This window comes from Candoia aspera, chromosome 17, assembly GCF_035149785.1.
Source record: "Candoia aspera isolate rCanAsp1 chromosome 17, rCanAsp1.hap2, whole genome shotgun sequence".
Classification (NCBI taxonomy): Eukaryota; Metazoa; Chordata; class Lepidosauria; order Squamata; family Boidae; genus Candoia; species Candoia aspera.
In genome coordinates, this window is record NC_086169.1 from 10,784,235 (window position 1) to 10,802,977 (window position 18,743).

Consider the following 18,743-nt stretch of genomic DNA (forward strand, 5'->3'; position numbering starts at 1 on the left):
GCTGCCATCTAGTGATGGTCTGGAATTCTGCAGTCTGGATTTGGTAGTCCTTCTGGGAAGTGACATAACTCAGTCCTGCTTGGGACCTTTCCCATTTCCACAGGTCACCGAGAGACCCGCCAAGTGTCAGTTAATTCTGGAGGGCAAAGGAAGAAGCCCAGAGTTTAAACTCTAGAGCCATGTTTCTCAATCTCAGCAACTTTAAGAAGTACGGGCTTCACCTCCCAGAATTCCCCAGCCAAGCTGGTCCATACTTCAAGTCCATACATCTTAAAGTTGCTGAGATTGAGAAACAGTTCTGCAGTGCAGACTTATATAAAGGTTGTGACTTCTTTGTGCTGCGCTGAGCAGTTGACTCTCTGCCATTTGAGGCTTCGTTGTTGTCTGCAATAATGATTCTAATAAAGTTGCATTGCATCTGGCAGTCTTACGTTAAGAAGGCTGAATTAAGGACCCATGATTTATGGCTGAACTGGGTGTGAAGCTTGACAAATTGATTGCCCTCTCCTAGATCCATTGCTGTGGGAGAACAGCCATTCTCTAGGGAACCAAAATTAATCCAGTGGCTACAGATCCTCTAGCATCCTAGCTGACCATCAGTCAAGTTGACCGTGCCTTGCTCCAGCATCAGAACCAAGTGGAAATGAGATGAATTAGTCAAGATGATGGATTGACTAGCCCAGTAGGTGGGGTAAAATCTAGCAGAAATGGTGCTCTCCATGAGGGGCAGTCGGCTGGTTTCTGGAATGCTGCAAATGTTTCAAGGCATTTATTCTAGAGGTGGTCCGTCCCTGAAACAAGCTTGCTCCGTCTGAAACGTTATATCCAGAGCCGCTATTAAGTCAGGATGTGGTTTGGAAGAAAAGAGGCTTGATTGATAGTTGTCAGATGAAATGCAGGATGAGCTTGTTTGTGAAGGCATCCTAAAGGCTATGATGGCATTAATCTGGGTCTGCCGGAAGACCATTGGTGGAAGACAGATGATGGCCATGAAGGGAAAATCCCATTCTTTCGTTAGTTCCTCCACTCGCCCATCGGAGACTTTGAAAGTTGCAGCCGCATGGCTGGGGATAGCAGGACTATTGTCTGCTTAAGTACAAGGGCTTATGTCTGAATTGTGGAGAGCCTTTCGCTTTGTGCTACCTCCCGGCCTCTTTCTGAAGCATCAACCGAATGTCACACTTGAGAGCAGAGCCTGTTTCAGTCGGACACCTTAAAGCTGGCTTTTGGAGAAATGAAACCAAAGGGTTCAGGGGCTCTGAGTAAAGAAATTGAGCAGAGCCCAGGCATGCAGAGGTATGCAGCTGTGTGTAGTAATCCCTTTTACCCTGCAAACACAGACTGGCTCTGAAATACCATCAGAGGCCTTAGTAGATTCTGACTCTCTTGGCAACTTCACGGAACCCTGTTATGTGAGGAGACTTGGTGCCCCCTGACCTGTCATGGTGAGAGCATTGATGACCCACTCTACTTTTAGGACACGTGGCAGGTGCATAAAACTTCCACAGCTGGCAGTTCCCTGCAGTTTTGTTTAGCTTCCCCATCCCATTTTCCTATAGTCTCAGAATTTGCACGGGGGCTGTAGGTGGGTGGGACGCTCACGCACACGGTCTGCAAGAGCGCAGTCTTTTTGGGTGGGGGAAACACCTTGGCCCCATGACAGCCTGAGGACTTGTGGCTTTTGGTGGGGGACGTAATTTGACTGTTCGGGTCCCGCCCCCTCATCCTTGGGAAAAGGATTTGAGGTCTCCCCCCTTCATGGCTAGCTTGGTGTGTGTGTGTGTGAGTGTGTGAGTGTGTGTGTATCCTGGTTCCCTTCCAGCTGTCCTTGTCAAGGGACTGCCAGCTGTGGGGCTGATCAGCGGGTCCTGAGGAAAAGCAGGGCACCCTCAGGGTGTGAGGTCTACAAGGGCACATTGCATCAGTCCACTTTCTGGCTGGCTTAGGGTTGGCGTGGCGATTCCCGCTGTCCTGGATTCTAAACCTTTGGTTTACGGCTCCATGCAGGGGATGCCCCTGAGCCCCCTTTTGTGGCCCTCAGAGCCGCCTCTGCTTGTGGACAATTTAAGGAAGAGTTTCCGCCATTTGGTGGTGAGGAGGAGAAAAACCCGTGGTGGAGGCCCTAAAATAGGTCTGCGACGGATCCCTAACCAGCCTCGCCTTGCACGTGTCCTGGACCCCCCCCCCATGGCTTCCTATGACCTGGGAACCCTGCTCCTCAGCTTCCTTCCACAAACCAGCAGCTGGGGGGAAGCCCTGCATCCCTCGTCGCCATGCAGCGCCCGGAGTTGGCAGTCAGCGAGAAGAGAAGACGGGCGCCTGCAGGGGCTGTGAAGTGCGCAGCCGCCCCTCACGCTCAGGACCCCCCTTTTGCCCCCCACAGAGATCGGCGAGAGCGACACCGCTCCAAGAGCCGAGACGGGAGCCGAGGGGACAAGTCGGTCACCATCCAGGCTCCCGGGGAGCCCCTGCTGGACAACGAGTCGACCCGAGGCGACGAAAGGGTGAGTGGCTTTATCGGGCAGGCCAGGAAGACGGGTGCTGACCTCGCTTCTTGGCGCCTGCTCTTGCCTCTGCATCTGCCCCTGGGGCGCTTTCTGGAGCGTCTCCCCAGGGAACGGAGGGTCCTTTTGCTAGAGTTTTGGGATGTTTCCCTGCAGGAACGTATTTCAGGCACGTGCTTAAGGGGGAAGGCAGGAAGGAAAAATGGCCTTACATCTTGCAACTCTGTGGTGTTCAATTCTGCTTCTGCTCCACTCTTACCTTCATTTATCTTACTATCTATCTATCTATTAATTAAATTTATATCACCGCCCATCTCCCCCTACTCTTACAGGTAGTCCTCACTTAACAACCACAGTTGGAACCAGAATTTTGGTTGCTAAGCAATGCGGTCGTTAAGCGAATCTGGACCTGATTTTATGACCTTTTTTGTGGCGGTCGTTAAGCAAACCACATGGTTGTAAAACGAACCACCTAGTCGTTAAAGCGAACCATGTGGTTCCCTATTGATTTTTGCTTATCGGAAGCTGGCTGAGAAGGTAGAAAAATGGCAATCACATCACCATGGGGGCTGCAACTGTCGTAAATGTGTGACAGTTGCCAAGCACCTGAATTGCGATCATGTGACTGTGGGGACGCTGTGACAGTCGTTAATTATGAGGAACGGCCATCAGTTTTTAGCACCGTCGTAACTCCAGAGGGTCGTTAAATGAATGGTTGTTAAGTGAGGACTACCTGTATTAGGTTTATATCCTGCCTTTATTCAGGAGTTAAGAAGGTATACATAGCACTCCGTTCTCTTATTTTCTCACAGCAACCTCCCTGTGAAGTAGGCTGGGCTGAGGAAGGGTGATTAGCTCATGGTTGCTGCAGGTGAACCAGGACCTGCATGACTGTGGTCCTGGCCCAACATTTTCCGTGCTCTATTCTGGTTTTGCTGCAATTTTATTTGTCTCGTTTTGTAGCCCTGCTAGAAATGAGTATGATAAAATGTTGAGCGTCACGATACAGGTAGTCCTTGCTTAATGACCCTAACTGGGACTGGCAACTCTGCCGCTAAGTGAAGCGGTCGCTAAGTGGGAAATCACGTGACCATGACTGCTTTCCAACTGGAAAGAGGCGAGACCAGCCAGTGTCACGCCTTCGGCTTTTGTTTGCCTCCTCACCAGTGTCCTGCCCTTTGCGGCGCTTGAGTGCCTGCTTGCTGTCTTGTACACATCGAGAGCGACGCGATCACGCCGGCAGCCCGAGGCTGGGAGCCACGGGCATGCTTTGCAGACGGCTTTCTCCCTTGAGGTCCCTTCCTCTCCAATCTCTTCATTCTGCCAGGGTGGGGGGAAAGGAAGCGATTTCTGTAGGGAATGTCTCCTTTGCCCGACTATTTCCTGCTGCTGGTGTGATTGTATTGCTTTTGCTGTGTGGAACAGCAAACAGCCTGCTTTCTGGAAATCCCTTCTTCAGTCTCTCTGCAAGGGGGAAAACAAGACACTCACTCACGGTGGCTGAAGGACATTGCAAAGGTCGTAAATTGGCCGTAAAGTTACTTTTTTCAGCACTGCTGTACCTTTGAACAATCGCTGAAGGATTGGTTGATAAGCGAGGACTACCTGTAATAAATAAATACAAGGACATCCACGAGAGGGGTGGGGAGTTGGAATTGCACCAGGTCTCACACACACGGACCCCATTGGCCACACGAATTGGGGAGCTAGCCAGTCGAGACTGGTGCAGCCCGTCCAGTTGTGCAATCTCTGTTAAATTGTGCTGACGTTAAAAAGTTCTCAGCTTCTGCTAGTCTGGAGGGAAAGGGCTGCTGAGCGGCGTAGGTGACACAGCAGTTCACAGCTGTCATTCTGATGATCAGTAAAAGCAGGGAAGGGATATAGCACCACTGATTTTAGGTGTGTCGTATCTTGGGGTGCAGCTCCCCAAACCCCCCATCACTCTGCAGCTCCAGCCCCCACCCCCAGCAGGGGGAGGCTAAGTGCAGAAGGGGGTCTGCAGGGCTGCTGTCTGTCCCGCGGGGGCCCCTGCATGGTGCTGTGGACAGAGGGCTCCTTGCCAGGCATGACCCTTTGCAAGTGGAGAGGACTGCTCTCCTGAGCAGAGGACCACACTTCTTTTTCGCTGGCGACTGCTCCCCGCTTTGAGCCTCCCGTGCGGCCTTTGTTTCCCGGCAGGACGACAACTGGGGCGAGACGACCACGGTGGTGACCGGCACGTCAGAGCACAGCATTTCCCACGATGACATCACGCGCATCACCAAGGACATGGAGGACAGTGCCCACCTGGACTGCTCCCGCCACCTGGGGGTCTCGCTGGCTGGGGCCCTGGCCCTCCTCTCCTTCCTGACCCCCATCGCCTTCATGCTGTTGCCCCAGCTGCTGTGGGGCGAGCAGCTGAGCCCCTGCGGGACCCCCTGCGAGGGGCTCTTCATCTCGGTGGCCTTCAAGCTGCTGATCCTCCTGCTGGGCAGCTGGGCCCTCTTCTTCCGGCGCCCCAAGGCCTTCCTCCCACGCATCTTCGTCTTCCGCGCCCTGCTCATGGTGCTGATCTTCCTCCTGGTGGCCTCCTACTGGCTCTTCTATGGCGTGCGCATCCTGGACTCGCGCGACACCAACTACCAGGGCATCGTCCAGTACGCCGTCTCGCTCGTGGACGCCCTGCTTTTCGTCCACTACTTGGCCGTGGTGCTGCTCGAACTGCGGCAGCTCCAGCCACACTTCACGCTCAAGGTGGTGCGCTCCACTGACGGGGCCAGCCGGTTTTACAACGTGGGGCACCTCAGGTGAGGACGGGTGGAGGGTCGGCTGAGGTCGTTGGGAATATGTTTGTGTAGTCAGTAGGGCTGGGAGGACCGCGAAGCGGGTGAAACGAGATGCCGTTGGGCGGCAGAGGCTGCTGTCTTGGTTCTGGGGCAGGTCGTAGCCCCCCCACAGCCCTCCCAGGGTCTCTGCAGCACCTCCAAAACTGCCACCAACTTTGCCTCCTTCAACAGAAATGATTAAATACATGGGAAACAGTCACGATAATGTATTTACAGGTAGTCCTCACTTAATGACCCTAATTGAGGCCGGCAACTCTGTCGCTAAGCGAAGCAGTTGTCAACAGAAACATCATTTGACCGCCCTGTTAGCTGCGGCGGTTCTGACAGTCCCTGTTGCTGGCGTTAAATTAATCCTGCGGGTCATTAGGCGAGGACCCACCCGGACCCAAGCCTTTCCTGGCTTGGTCCCTCCCCACCCTGAGCTTCGGTTCTCCCAAGGCAGAGGAACCCCCCGCCACCTATTCCCCCCCCCCCGCCACCTATTCCCCCCCCCGCCCTCTGCCCTTTTGGCTACCTGAGCAGCATGAAGAGGCCACTGTGTTCCCCTGCCACCGTCCCACCGCTGCCCCCAGTGGACCTTCCTCCCTGTCCCCAGGGTGATCCCCGTGTTCTTCCTCCCCTCCACCGGGCTTGCCACCACCATTGAGGAATGCCACCTCAGGCCCTGCAGTGTGGCAAGCAGCCCCATTGTGGTGTTGCACCAAGCAGCCCTGTTGCCGCAGTGTGCCAAGCAGCCCCAGAACCGCAGTGGGCAAGAACTGCCCTTGCTGTGGCTCAGGCTTCTGGGTGCCCTGTGGCCCTGGGCTGCAAGAAGCCCCTGAGCCGTGGCACGCCAAGTTGCCCCTAAGCCACAGTGTGGTGCAAAACCCCAGCCGCCCCAGCCCAGCAACTTGCTGCAAAGCCCAGCCTCCTTCCCTGCCCTACACTCCGAGGCCCCTTCCGCCCTGCGCCCACCACCGCAGCTGACCTCGGCTGTCTTCCTGCTCCTGCTGCTGACCAAGTGTGCCCGGCCTGGCCCTTTGCGAGGCAGCTGCTGCCACGCAGGGCCTTCTTCCTGAGGTCTTGCAAGGAAACTGCCAAGTGTAACCTGGGGAAGGAGGCCTCGCGTGGCCAGCAGCCGCCTCGCAAAGGGCCAGGCCGGGCATGCTTGGTCAGCAGCGGGAGCAGGAAGACGGCCGAGGTCAGCTGGGGCTGGCAGGGGTCATGGACTGTGGGGGCCAAAATGGTAGAGATGGGGGGGGATAGGCGGGTGGAGGTTGTTGCACACCCTGCGGTCATAAATGTGGGCGGGCTGCCCAGTGTCTGAATTTTGATCATGTGACCACAGGCCGGCTCCGACAGCCGTAACTCTGAGGACCAGGCATAAGTGCCATTTGTTCAGCGCCGTCATAACTTCGAATGGTCGCTGAAGTGGTTAAGCGAGGATAACCTGTAATTTGTTTGGTTTTAATTAGGTTTAAGCTTAAATGAAATTAGATTTAGTTTTCTCGTGGCTCCTTTTTGGAACGCAGACTTCTGCTCCCCAAGGCAGAGTGTGTCTCCTGGCCCAAAAGTGTTGGGTCTTCTGCTGAGCTGCCTCCTGCAGGCTTCCACACACAAACCACGGGTTTTTTTATGTCCTGCCACAATTTCTGTCCCACCTTTCTGCCAGTAAGACATGGCTAATATTAGGGCTTTTAAACCAATGGGGAGTGTCTGGGACCCGGATGCCCAGAGGGGCCTCTGCTTCAACTTAGCTGGTCCCCCACATGGGGCACCCTCGGGGACCCCCTTCCAGATGCGCCAGCCGTCACGGACGGGGGCGAATCAGCGGTGTGAGGAGCTTCTCCTTGGGAGCCCATTGATGGGCCTTTGTCCCCCCGGGCAGGCTCAGTGGGGCCTGCGGAGGGAAGACTTCCTCACATTCCCACGTCTTCTGATCTTGTGGCAGGCTTGTTCCTGTGTGTTACGTTTGATTGTCCTGCAGGGAGCTTTGCAAATTCCATGGCGTGATTAGATGAAGTTAAGAGCATCCTAGAACCCACTGAAACTTAAAACACAGTGGCTGGTTTTATGTGTAACTGGAAATGTTGTTATTTGCATTGCCTTTGTAGAACAAGCCTGAGTGGTGTCACTCATGCACGGCCCTGAGCCATAATAGGGGGAAGTAAACCCATCGTGTCAAAAGCAGACAAGCCACATTCTGTGTACAGGTAGTCCTCGCTTAATGACCAAAACGGGGACCAGAATTTAGGTCGCTAAGTGATGCAGTAAGTGAATCCAGACCCCATTTTACGACCATTTTTGTAGTGGTCATTTTATTTATTATTTCTCACATTCACTGCCCATCTCACCAAGTGACTCATTAAGTGAATCATATGGTCGTTAAGCAAACCACATGGTTGTTAAGTGAGTCACGAGGCTCCCTATTGATTTTTGCTTATCGGAAGCCGGCTAGGAAGGTCAAAAATAGTGATCACGTGACTGCGGGATGCTGCAACCGCTGTAAATGCGCAACGGTTGTCAAGCGTCTGAGTCACGATCACGTGACTGTGAGGACTCTGCAGTGGTTGTAAGTGCAAGGAACGGTCGCAAGTTGGGTTTTTCGGCACCATCGTAGCTCTGGACAGTCGCTAAACGAATGGTTGTTAAGCAAGGGCTGCCTGTAACTGGATCCCTCAGCGATTGCCGTTACCTTGTGTCCAAATAAAGCTGGGTCTACCATTTCCCTCCCTGCAGCATCCAGAGAGTTGCCGTGTGGATCCTGGAGAATTATTACCACGATTTCCCTGTCTACAACCCGGCCCTCCTCAACCTGCCGAAGTCAGTCCTGTCTAAGAAAATGTCTGGGTTCAAGGTCTACTCGCTTGGCGAGGGTAAGCGTTCGCGGCCCCTTCCGAAGCTGCGACGGCCTTCAGAGCCTCGGCGCAGCCTAGACTTGGTCCTTCTCCAGCTCTCAGAGGGGAGTTCGCGAGGTCTCCTGGAGGTCGAACTCTATGGCCGGGTTCTTGGGCCTGGGTTCCGCTGGCTTCCCCAGCCCGGTGCCCTCCAGATGTCTGGGGATGCGGCTTCCCGAGTTCTCAGCTGCTGGTGCTGCAGGTCCAGCTTGTTCAGAGGGCGCCAGGTTGGGGGAAGGCTGTGCCAGTGAGTGTGAGCTCTGACAACCGTGCCAGCCCAGCAGTTGGTCCTGCAGTTGGTCCTGCAAGCCGGACTAGAAGGGCGAGGGGGTGGAATGCTGCTCCCCCCCGCCCCCGCTGGATAGAAATGTTGATTGCACAAAAGAACATTGCTTTAGACCAGGGTTTCTCAACCGTGGCCGCTTGAAGACGGGTGGACTTCAGCTCCCAGAATTCCCCAGCCAGTTTGCTTGTATTTTTCAGCAAGGGTGAGGTGCTAAGCTCACCTTCTTCCACCTGCAGGGGGGGGACTGCAAGGCACAGGATTCTCCCCAGTGCTTGGCGAAGGCTGGCCCAGGCCCCTCCCAGCCTGCAGCCCCCTGTCCCAGAGACAGACTCTTCCTTTACTTCCTATTTATTTGAGTTCCTTGATTCAACTGACCGTGGGGGAGTGGCCATTGGTGGAGAGCTGGGGGCTGGGAGTTGGACTCCAGCTGCCACTTCCTACGTAGTTTGGTCAGAGGTCCAGCTGTGCGGTCTCCAGATACTGGCTGCATTCACACCACATGCTTAGCTGGTCCATTGAAGGCCTAAGCAGCTGCATTTGTACCGTAGACTAAGCTTGGTTTGTTTTTACCAGGATTGGCCATTCATTCATTCATTCATTCATTCATTCTGTACATATACAATGAACAAGACAATCTGTAATCTTAAAAAGAAAAATAGAAAAACTAAAATACAAAATTACTTTGCATTTTACAAATTAAAACATTTAAAAAAATAAAAATACAAACTAAGGAAAGAAAAAAAATCTACCTTACACTTTATACTTACCAGTAGTTGCTGGTTTACTAATGAATGCACCACTATACTATGAATAATACAAAATATGATTGTACAAATATTATTGGTGATAGTAAGATGTCACAAACCCCTGCCCAGTAACCCATATGGCTGCATCCAAGATTGGCTTGACTTTTTGTGGCTTAGGTTACAGGGCAGATCCAGCCCGTTTGATTAGCTGAGTGGCTTCTGCGGAACCAGAAAGGTTTATTCAGTAGCTGGGCAGGGTGTGAGTTCCACCATTACTGTTCTCCCATTCTCCAGAGCCTTAGCCATGGTGGGGGAGGCTGGATTTAGGGTCCCCCCCCCCAAGATTAAACTTGGGCTGGCTGGTTGGGTGTTTGTGTGGGGATTTATCTTGGGGGCAACACAACTGTACAGTATGGCAGGGCTCCTCAACCTTGGCAACTCTACGCTGTGCGGACTTCAACTCTGGCTGGGGAATTCTGGGAGTTGAAGTCCGCACAGCATAGAGTTGCCAAGGTTGAGGACCCCTGCAGTATGGTATTTATCTTGGGGGCAATTTATCTTGGGGGCATCACAACTCTGGTATGATCTATACCGTGGACCGTAGCAGACCACAGTTGAACAGAGCTGGCTGGAATGATGGCATTTACGGTTCCCCACCTCGGGCGGACATCAGGGGAGGGAGCAGCCTCCGATCAACAGCCCGATTGGCCTCCCTTTCTCCACCCTTTTACCTCCGTCCAGAGAACACAACAAACAACTCCACTAGCCAGTCGCGGGCTGTTATTGCTGCAGCTGCCCGGAGGCGGGACAACAGTCACAACGAATACTACTATGAGGAAGCCGAGCATGAACGTCGGGTGCGCAAGCGGCGAGCTAGGTGGGTCCCCTCGAAAGGGTCAGCGGGGCGGGGGGTGCGGCTGAAGGGTCTCCACCAGCCAAGAAGCTAAGCGCAGGCCTCTGCGGAGGGAGGGTTCCTTAGGGCCGAGACCAGACCTTTGAAATTTATTTGTATTTATTTACACTTCAAATTTAGTCACAAATTTAATTGTGTGAATTGTTGAGTCGGTTTGGGGAAAAACGCCTTGGAGCAGCTCCGCTGTCAGTGAATTGCCGGATCAGTTTGGAGGTATCCTAAACTTTATGACTGGATTTGCCCGGAATGGCTCTTGTGCCTCAAAGCTTCACATGGGTTGTCGTCCTAAGTAATAGGATTAACGTGGAGCTTAAGAGACCTGCAGCGTGCTTTTCACGTGGAAGTGCCTTGTAAGCAGATTACAAAGCGGAAAGACAAATTGTGCAGTCAAAATGTTGAATGCCGAATGAACGGCCTTGTCCAAGCTGGAGGGCGAAGTGAGTCCAGGTGGCCTTTGAGAGCAGCCACAGGGCAAATGGCCTTCCTCAGTGACCTCCTCTCCTTGCTCTTCTGCCACTCGTGGTTTTTGGCACTTTGGGCACCCTTTACCTCTTGGGGCATCTGCCCAGCGGGTGGCGAGAGCTACAAAGGAGATGCCTGTGAAGGTCTGTGCCAGTGTGGGCAGCTCAGTCTGTGCTGAAGGTGGACCCTTTCTCTCTCCTCTGTCCTGGTGGGTCCCTTGAGGAGGGGGAACGGTGGGAGCTACGGAGCCCGTGCCTTGCTCTGACCGGGGCCCCCGGTCTCCGCAGGTTGGTTGTGGCTGTGGAAGAGGCCTTCACGCACATCAAGCGGCTTCAGGAGGAGGACCAGAAAAACCCGCGGGAGATCATGGACCCCCGGGAGGCCGCCCAGGCCATCTTCGCCTCCATGGCCCGGGCCATGCAGAAGTACCTGCGCACCACCAAGCAGCAGCCCTACCACACGATGGAGAGCATCCTCCAGCATCTGGAGTTCTGCATCACCCACGACATGACGCCCAAGGTAGGGGAGTGGGGAGAGGGCTCCCTTCCAGTTGGTAGGGGAGTGGGAAGGGCAGCGCAAACCATGACTGCGTTTGGCTGGTGGTTTGCATCGCAGAGCCTGTGGCCTGGTTGAATTATTCTGCTGGAGCAGTTGGCGGTGATGCTCCAGCAGGTCGTTCTCCCATTTTGCCTATGTCAAGACGGGAAAATGCAGTAACTCCAGTGAGGTGGTCCTTGCTTAACAACCACAATTGGGACCGGAACTTAGGTCACTAAGCAATGTGGTTGTTAAGCAAATCCAGACCTGATTTTACAACCATTTTTGCAGTAGTTGTTGAGTGAATCACCATGGTCATTAAGTGAATCACATGGTTGTTAAGGGAACCACATGGTCATTAAGCAAATCACGCAGTTCTCTATTGTTTTTGCTTATCGGAAGCCGTGACTGCGGGACTCTGCGACCATCTTAAATAAGTGATGGTTGCCAAGCACCCGAATTGTGATCACGTGACCATGGGGACGCTGTGACGGTTGTAAGTGTGAGGAACAGTCACAGGCTGTTTTTTCAGTGCTGTCGTAACTTCAGACGGTTGCTAAACAAATGGTGGTTAAGCGAGGACTACCTGTACAGCCACTTTGGCAGGAAGGGTATTTGGGAACATACTGCAAGGCAGATTTTCTGCTGCTACTTATGCCCTCTGATATTCTGAGGTAAAATGCTCCTGAACACGGAGGTTCAAAGGGAATAGTGGCGAACAGTCCTGAATTTGGAACTGTTGCAGAGTCAGAATTCTTCTCCGTTTTTTATTTTTGGGTTAAGATTTTTTGCTGTTGGTGTTTCGTTTTGCCTGGGTACTGAATTCTTCAGTGTACTTTACAAGGCAATTAAAACATATTGGGTCTTCTGCAAGTGTGAAGGTAAACAGATGGTGCCCTCAACTTAAATGTGACCTTATGAGACAGCATGGCGATTTTAGCTGAAGACGGGGCACAAACATTTTGGAATAGTTTGCCCAGTATTGGCTGGAAAGTCAGTGTCAGATTTAACCCTCTTGAGCCTGTGCTGTCTTACAACCAACCCAAAGCTGAAATTGGCAACATGGCACTCATGGGCACCAGGGGGCACCCAAGGCCCTAACGAAAAAGGTGGTGAAATGGATAATACGGCCCAAACCTGTGAGATCTTTGGGTTCTCGGGTGAAATCTCATAGGATTGCATTCATTTTAAATACTACTGTTGGCGTTGCTATTATTTTTATTGACCACTGTCTCAAAAAGTTTGCTGAGCTACTGCTTCAGTGTTTGGGGGGGTGGTCTTTCTGTACCTGACTCTGAACGCCATGGACTGTGGTCGGTGTTACCCATTGGAATTACTTTTCAATTACTTTTCTTGCGAACCACCGTGGCCCAGCAGCGGACCAGCCTGGTTGCTGTCTTAAAAGCCAAGCTGGAGACGCGTGGCTGATGCGCGCTTCCCCTCCGTCTCCGCAGGCGTTCCTCGAGCGCTACCTGACCGCAGGGCCCACCATCCAGTACCACAAGGACCGCTGGCTGGCCAAGCAGTGGACTCTGGTCAGCGAAGAGCCCGTGACCAACGGGCTGAAGGACGGGGTGGTCTTCGTCCTGAAACGCCATGACTTCAGCCTGGTGGTCAGCACCAAAAAGATCCCCTTTTTTAAGCTCTCGGAGGAGTTTGTGGACCCCAAATCGCACAAGTTTGTGATGCGGCTGCAGTCGGAGACCTCGGTGTGACCCACAGCCGAGCCAAAGGGCTTGAATGCCAGGAATGCAGCTCCCCGCAAGGAGGGGGTGACTGCCTGGCGCCGGCCTGCGTCTCTCGAGTTTGAGAAAGGTTCCCGGGCTTTGTGGAAGGCCCTCCGCGGCGTCTGCGTCCCCTTCTCCACACCTTTGGATGCCAGAGCTTGACCCCTCCTTCCCCCCGCCTCCCCAGGCCTTTCGTGCCCCCCACTGAGGGGGAGGGCAGGGGACCTTCCTTTCTCACCCCTCCCCATTCCCACCCCCGTCCTATCCTTTGTAGCAAGCAAGCCCCCAGGAACTGAGAAGGTGTGTGGGTGATAAGGACAGCGTTGTCCCCCTCTCCCCCTTCCAGGTTAAATTGCTGGACGTTACTGTGCCAAATTCTAAGGGCTTACTCTGTTGGCGGTCCTCACCAGCACCTGCAGACGTAGCTGGGCTAAGGAACTTTTGTGAATGTCATTTTTAAAGAAGCTACACGCAGGTATGTGTGCCCGCGTGCACACCCACCCACCCACACGTCGCCTGAGGCTGTTGTCATCGCCCCCGGTCTCTGAGGTCCAACCTCACAAGGCTTGGGGGAGACCCGGCCACCCCGGCGCTGTCGGTCCAGCCGCTCGAGGTCATGGGCCGGCTGGAATTCCAACAGGTCCAACGGGAAACGCACCTGAAGGCTGGAAGGGTGTCGGGGTGGGAGTTTTTAAGAAGAGGATGGCTTTTTTTTCTTAAAGAAAAAAGATACCGATCTCTGTACTTTTTAGAGAAATCCTGTGTGTTGTAAATAGTTTCCTCTGAATCACTCGCTTGGCCACGAGGTTGGGACTTTTCACTGCTCTGTGGGTTGAGCCTGCTTTAGCGTGAAGGGGGGGTTTAGGGGTGAGGTGAGCAAAGTGCCCCTTTCCTGTGTTTGAGTCAGCAGGAAGCTCTTTTGCACTTGTGAAAACTGGATCCGGCTGTTTCTTTTAGGAAGGTTTCTGTGGGAGGCCATCCTCGCTCCCCCCCCAACTTTTAGAGGCCCCCAGTACAAAGCAGCTTGCAGAGGGCTTTCCTGTCCTCCCCACCAACCCCCCTGTCCTGGGCTTGATTGAACAAAATTGAACAAAATCGATTGAACAATCGAACAAAATTGCTGATTGGCTGAGGATCAGCCACTCACTCTGAGGATCAATCACTAAACCTCCCTTGTCTTCGGGATCTTAATAAGACACATTTTTTGCGGTTAACTTTTCAGGAAGAAATTATTTCTTTTTGTCACCGGAATACCTGGGGTTTCTCTACAGCTGTTTCCTTTTTATCTAATGTGGGGTGTTTTGGGTTGTTTAAATGATGGCCTTTCCAAAAGGGAATCTGGCTGTGATTGGGCTGTGCCAAAATATGGTGCTCAGCTGGTGTTGGGGCTGCTGGCTGTCCATTCCTTGTTGGGGTCTTGTGTTGGGGGGCAAAGGGTGGGGAGAGGGTGCCTCCAGTTATATCACTGTGATTCAAGTTTTTAAAATGATTTCAATGTTTAATACTTGGGACAGGAACCAGCCACAGTAAGGGTACTTTTGAAAACCCAAGGATGTTGCTAGGCATGCCTATGGCTTTGCTTTGGGAAGCAGTATAAAGGCCTTTGCAACAGTGTTCCTCAACCTCAGCAACTTAAAGAGCTGTGGACTTCAATTCCCAGAATTCCCCAGCCAGCATGGCTGGCTGGGGAATTCTGGGAGTTGAAGTCCACTGGTCTTAAAGTTGCTGAGGTTGAGGAACACTGCTTTACCACTTCAGCAAATATTCCAGCTTAAATCCTGGCAGTCCTGGTGAACTTTGCTTCACCTGGATTGCAGCCCTTGGTGCCTGCTTAAAGGGCATTGCCTTTTAAAAATAAATAAAATCCTGAAATTAGAGCTTGCATCATTATGCATCATATATTTATATGGGGTTCGTGAGCTTTGTTGTCCTCGTTCCTGCCATAACATTCCCTGAAGCGATCCGCTGATGGAGACCAGCATGGGTTCCTTTGCAGACGGGATTCCAGTAGACGTCTAACAAAGCTGCTACAAGCTCAAAATCCTTTTTGGTCACTTTTTCAGAGGTTGACCTGGATGGTCTAACTTTCCTTTGGCTGCAGGTGGGATGGGTTCAAACCCTGCGGCTTTAAGCAGCCCAGCTTAAGACCCATTGGTCTTAAGATTGGGCAGCCCAAACTTATTGGTCTTAAGATCGGGCAGCCCAGCTTAACCCATGGGTCTTAAGATCGGGCAGCCCAATCTTATTGGTCTTAAGATCGGGCAGCCCAATCTTATTGGTCTTAAGATCGGGCAGCCCGGCTTAACCCATGAGTCTTAAGATCGGGCAGCCCAATCTTATTGGTCTTAAGATCGGGCAGCCCAGCTTAACCCATGGGTCTTAAGATCGGGCAGCCCAATCTTATTGGTCTTAAGATCGGGCAGCCCAATCTTATGGTCTTAAGATCAGGCAGCCCAGCTTAAGACCTGTTGGTCTTAAGATCGAGCAGCCCAATCTTATTGGTCTTAAGATCAGGCAGCTCAGCTTAAGACCCGTTGGTCTTAAGATCGAGCAGCCCAATCTTATTGGTCTTAAGATCAGGCAGCCCAGCTTAAGACCCATTGGTTCGGTCAATGACCTGAACTTTCCCAACAACTCCTGAGTCCAGAAGAAGACTTCAGGATGTTAGAAGCTGTTTGCATCCAGACCTTTGAGCCACAGAAGCATGATCAGTTTCTTAGGAAGGGTCTTCACGTGAGTCCAGCAGTGATCCGTTCTTCATCTTGGGTGGTTGATCGTTTACAGTCATTTTTTGGTGGCTGGCTGTTACATGGTAACAGTTGATTATAAGATAAAAGTTCCCCCAGTCAGTTGCACATTGCCTTGGAAGAATGCAAGTAGACATTTTTCTAATCTTTTGGGGGGGGGCGGGGGGAGGGAATCATCCTCTGCATTTGTTGCCCATTCTTGATCCCCTTAAATTTGAAAGCACATCAGACCTGGTAACTGAGGAGTAACTTCACTGCCATTTCACATCATTGCAAGACTTAGTTGTTTAGTGGGAGAAAAGGGTTAGAGCAGTTTTCCTCAGCCGTGACAATTTTAAGATATGTGGACTTCAACTCCCAGAATTCCCCAGCCAGCCATGCTGGCTGGGGAATTCTGGGAGTTGAAGTCTACACATCTTAAAGTTGTCAAGGTTGAGAAACGTGGTTAGAGTGACCACATTCCCCTGTTAGACTGGAAGTCCTTTCTCCTTAGCCCACACACACACACACACACACAAACGGAATTTAGGAAACCATTTTCTGATTTTTTTTTAAAAGACAGCTGAGAAACCTTGTGCATGCCTGTAGAAAATTGTAAAATGTAAATTTTTTTAATATATAAAATTTTGTTTTTACAGTTTGCAGTGGTACTAAGCATTACAGCAATGTTAGTAAAGGGTTTTTTTTTTTCATAAATATAGGAAGTAAAATTGTACATTTTTTTCTAAAAAAAAAAATAAACATCTTTTGGAGCTTTGGGTATTCCTGTTCTGCCTCGCCTGGTGATGTTTTCAGGAAAGGAGTGGGTCTCAGAGCTGGGTGTGGCTCATCAATGTCTCTGGCAGCTTTTCAGAATTAAAAGCAGTCCATGGAGCAAAGGAGTTGTCCACCAAGATAGGTTCCTTCTGCCAAAAGGCTCAGGGCAGGGAGCCCAAGGTGGTGAGTTCGGTAAGACCTCTTTTTAGGAGGACAACTGGGGCAGGCAGATGGTCACCTCCTAAGCAAGTGTTTCTGAACCTTGGCAGCTTGAAGATGGGTGGACTTCAACTCCCAGAATTCTGGGAGTTGACGTCCATGTGCCTTACAGTGGCCAAGGTTGAGAAACACCGGTCTAGTGCATTTTGGCTGTAACACTAGTTGAAATAGGCCCCATTCGAGGCAGGGTGTGCCTCTGATGAGGTGGGGAGGGCTAATAAAAGCCCCCTCGAGAATTACATCAGCAGGCACAAGGGATCGCAATGCTGCTCCTGAGGCTGCGGGGTACCTTCAGAGGTGCCCCTGGTTTATGACCATCAGGATGGGCCCAGTGATGATCTTCATCTTCGCCGCCTGGTACCTTGCCGTGTATTGGATCTGCAGCTGAACTGGCCGGTGGAAAATGGGAGTCATCGAGCTTGTGGAAGTTGACCCTGTCCCTGAAATTTCAGGAAGAAGGCTGAATTTTGCAGAAGCCACCGCTTGCAATGTGAAGACAGCCCTGGTGTTTGGGAGTGACCATCAAGGCTCTTGTGGCCGCACAGCTAGTTTTAAGGGGTGGTGACCTTTACGTGGCCACAAGCCCCAGTTGTGTCCCATACATTCACAACTTAGGCATGCGTTTCCAAGAAAATCAATTGTAGCTTTGGATGGATGGTCTCATTGCAGGGTTTCAAAATTAGACTTCAGGAGGAAAGTATAGGTAGAAAATGGGTTAAGCATACAGTGACTGTAGGTTTTTATTTTAAAGGTCAGTCCTTTATTTCAGAAAGCTGTCCTTTTAGACTTACTCAGTTTAATTATTTATTCTCTGGGTTTTGCTCTTCAATTCTCCTTTGTAAAGCAAAGTTACTGAAAAAAGGAGAACACATGTCTTTAGAGATTCATATTAAAAAGGCAACGTTAATCTGCTAGGTTGTAAATGACTTGGTCAAAAATGTATGGCCTCGGGCAGACAGGGAAGCCCTGGAATGGCCCCGAATCTTGGGAATTTATTTTGGACACTGGGAAAACAATTACAAGATGAAGAAGGGGCATTTTTAATATTACGACTCCGGACTGAACAAGGGGAAATAACAGCTTCAATTCGTGTTTCAAATGATAAAGCAACTTTTTAAAAAAGGTTTTTTCCAATCGCTTCTTGAAATGGTAGAGGGTAGAGTTTTGAGATACGAAGGGGGTTTCTTCTCTTGAAGTTATCTAAAAAGACATCTGGGAAACTTCCAAAAAATATTCCGGATTGCGTGCAGTTACTCTGCTTCTCAAAGACATGGAGACATAAAGATCCTTCGGCAGAGGAATGCAGTTATTAATCTTCTGTTCATAAAACTAATCCTTGAATTAAACATGTACTGGATTTCCACTGTAATAGATGTGGAAGTCGTATCTCTCACTTAGCTGGATCATAATCCAGTAAGGTTGCACAAAGGAATCTTGAAGTCTTAGAGGTGAAGACTTAATGGCTTATTATTGCTACTAGAGGATGTTAAACTGAAGCGTTGACACAAATTAACGTCTTCCGAATCAATTTAACTCCTGGTGTTTCTTTTTATTTACGATAAGGGATTCATTACAGTATAAATAGTTGGCTAATCCACTATGAAAGGAACAAGGGAAAGAATTGTTACTTCTATCTGGGATGGCCACAGGTATGTTTTAACAATGTAGGAGATCAGTGTGTTAAATATTACTCCGGATTATATAGCGAATTGATATTAAACTTGGAACAGACTGAAGAGTATCTAAATGCTCTAAATAAACCAATTCCTGGAAGAGAAATAAAGCAATACAGACACTGAAGCTGAACAATGTTGAACAGTGTTCAGTCTGTGTAGAACCCGATGGATCTTCTGCAATATACTACCAGGCCTTCCAGGAAATTCTGATTAAACCATTAATCAGGTGATGAATGAGATTCAACAACGTCAGTTACGGATGGAGGTTCCTTTCTTCACTGGAGGTTTTCAAGTAGGCTGGATAGTCCTCTGTTGGGGATGGGGTAATGAATCCTGCAGGGTGCAGGGGATTGGACTGGATGACCCCTTAGGTACTTTCCAGCTCTATGATTCTAAGTACTTCCTTCATGGAAGAAAGCTTTCATTTATTTTGATTTATCAAGAGGGGAATAGATTATATAGACCCGTT

The 18,743-nt window shown here is 50.9% G+C and overlaps 1 protein-coding gene across 2 annotated transcripts in view; it reads left to right on the forward strand.

Moving 5' to 3' along the window:
• VANGL2 (VANGL planar cell polarity protein 2) overlaps positions 1–16,385 on the forward strand; it is a 40,953-nt gene extending 24,568 nt beyond the window's left edge. For both annotated transcript variants that reach the window (XM_063316689.1, XM_063316688.1), the window contains exons 4-9: positions 2,384–2,504; positions 4,683–5,290; positions 8,048–8,184; positions 9,979–10,114; positions 10,900–11,131; positions 12,604–16,385. In XM_063316689.1, coding sequence (XP_063172759.1) covers positions 2,384–2,504; positions 4,683–5,290; positions 8,048–8,184; positions 9,979–10,114; positions 10,900–11,131; positions 12,604–12,864 — 1,495 coding nt within the window. In that variant the 3' untranslated portion in view covers positions 12,865–16,385. The remainder of the gene's footprint in view (positions 1–2,383; positions 2,505–4,682; positions 5,291–8,047; positions 8,185–9,978; positions 10,115–10,899; positions 11,132–12,603) is intronic.
• Positions 16,386–18,743: the final 2,358 nt, after the last annotated feature.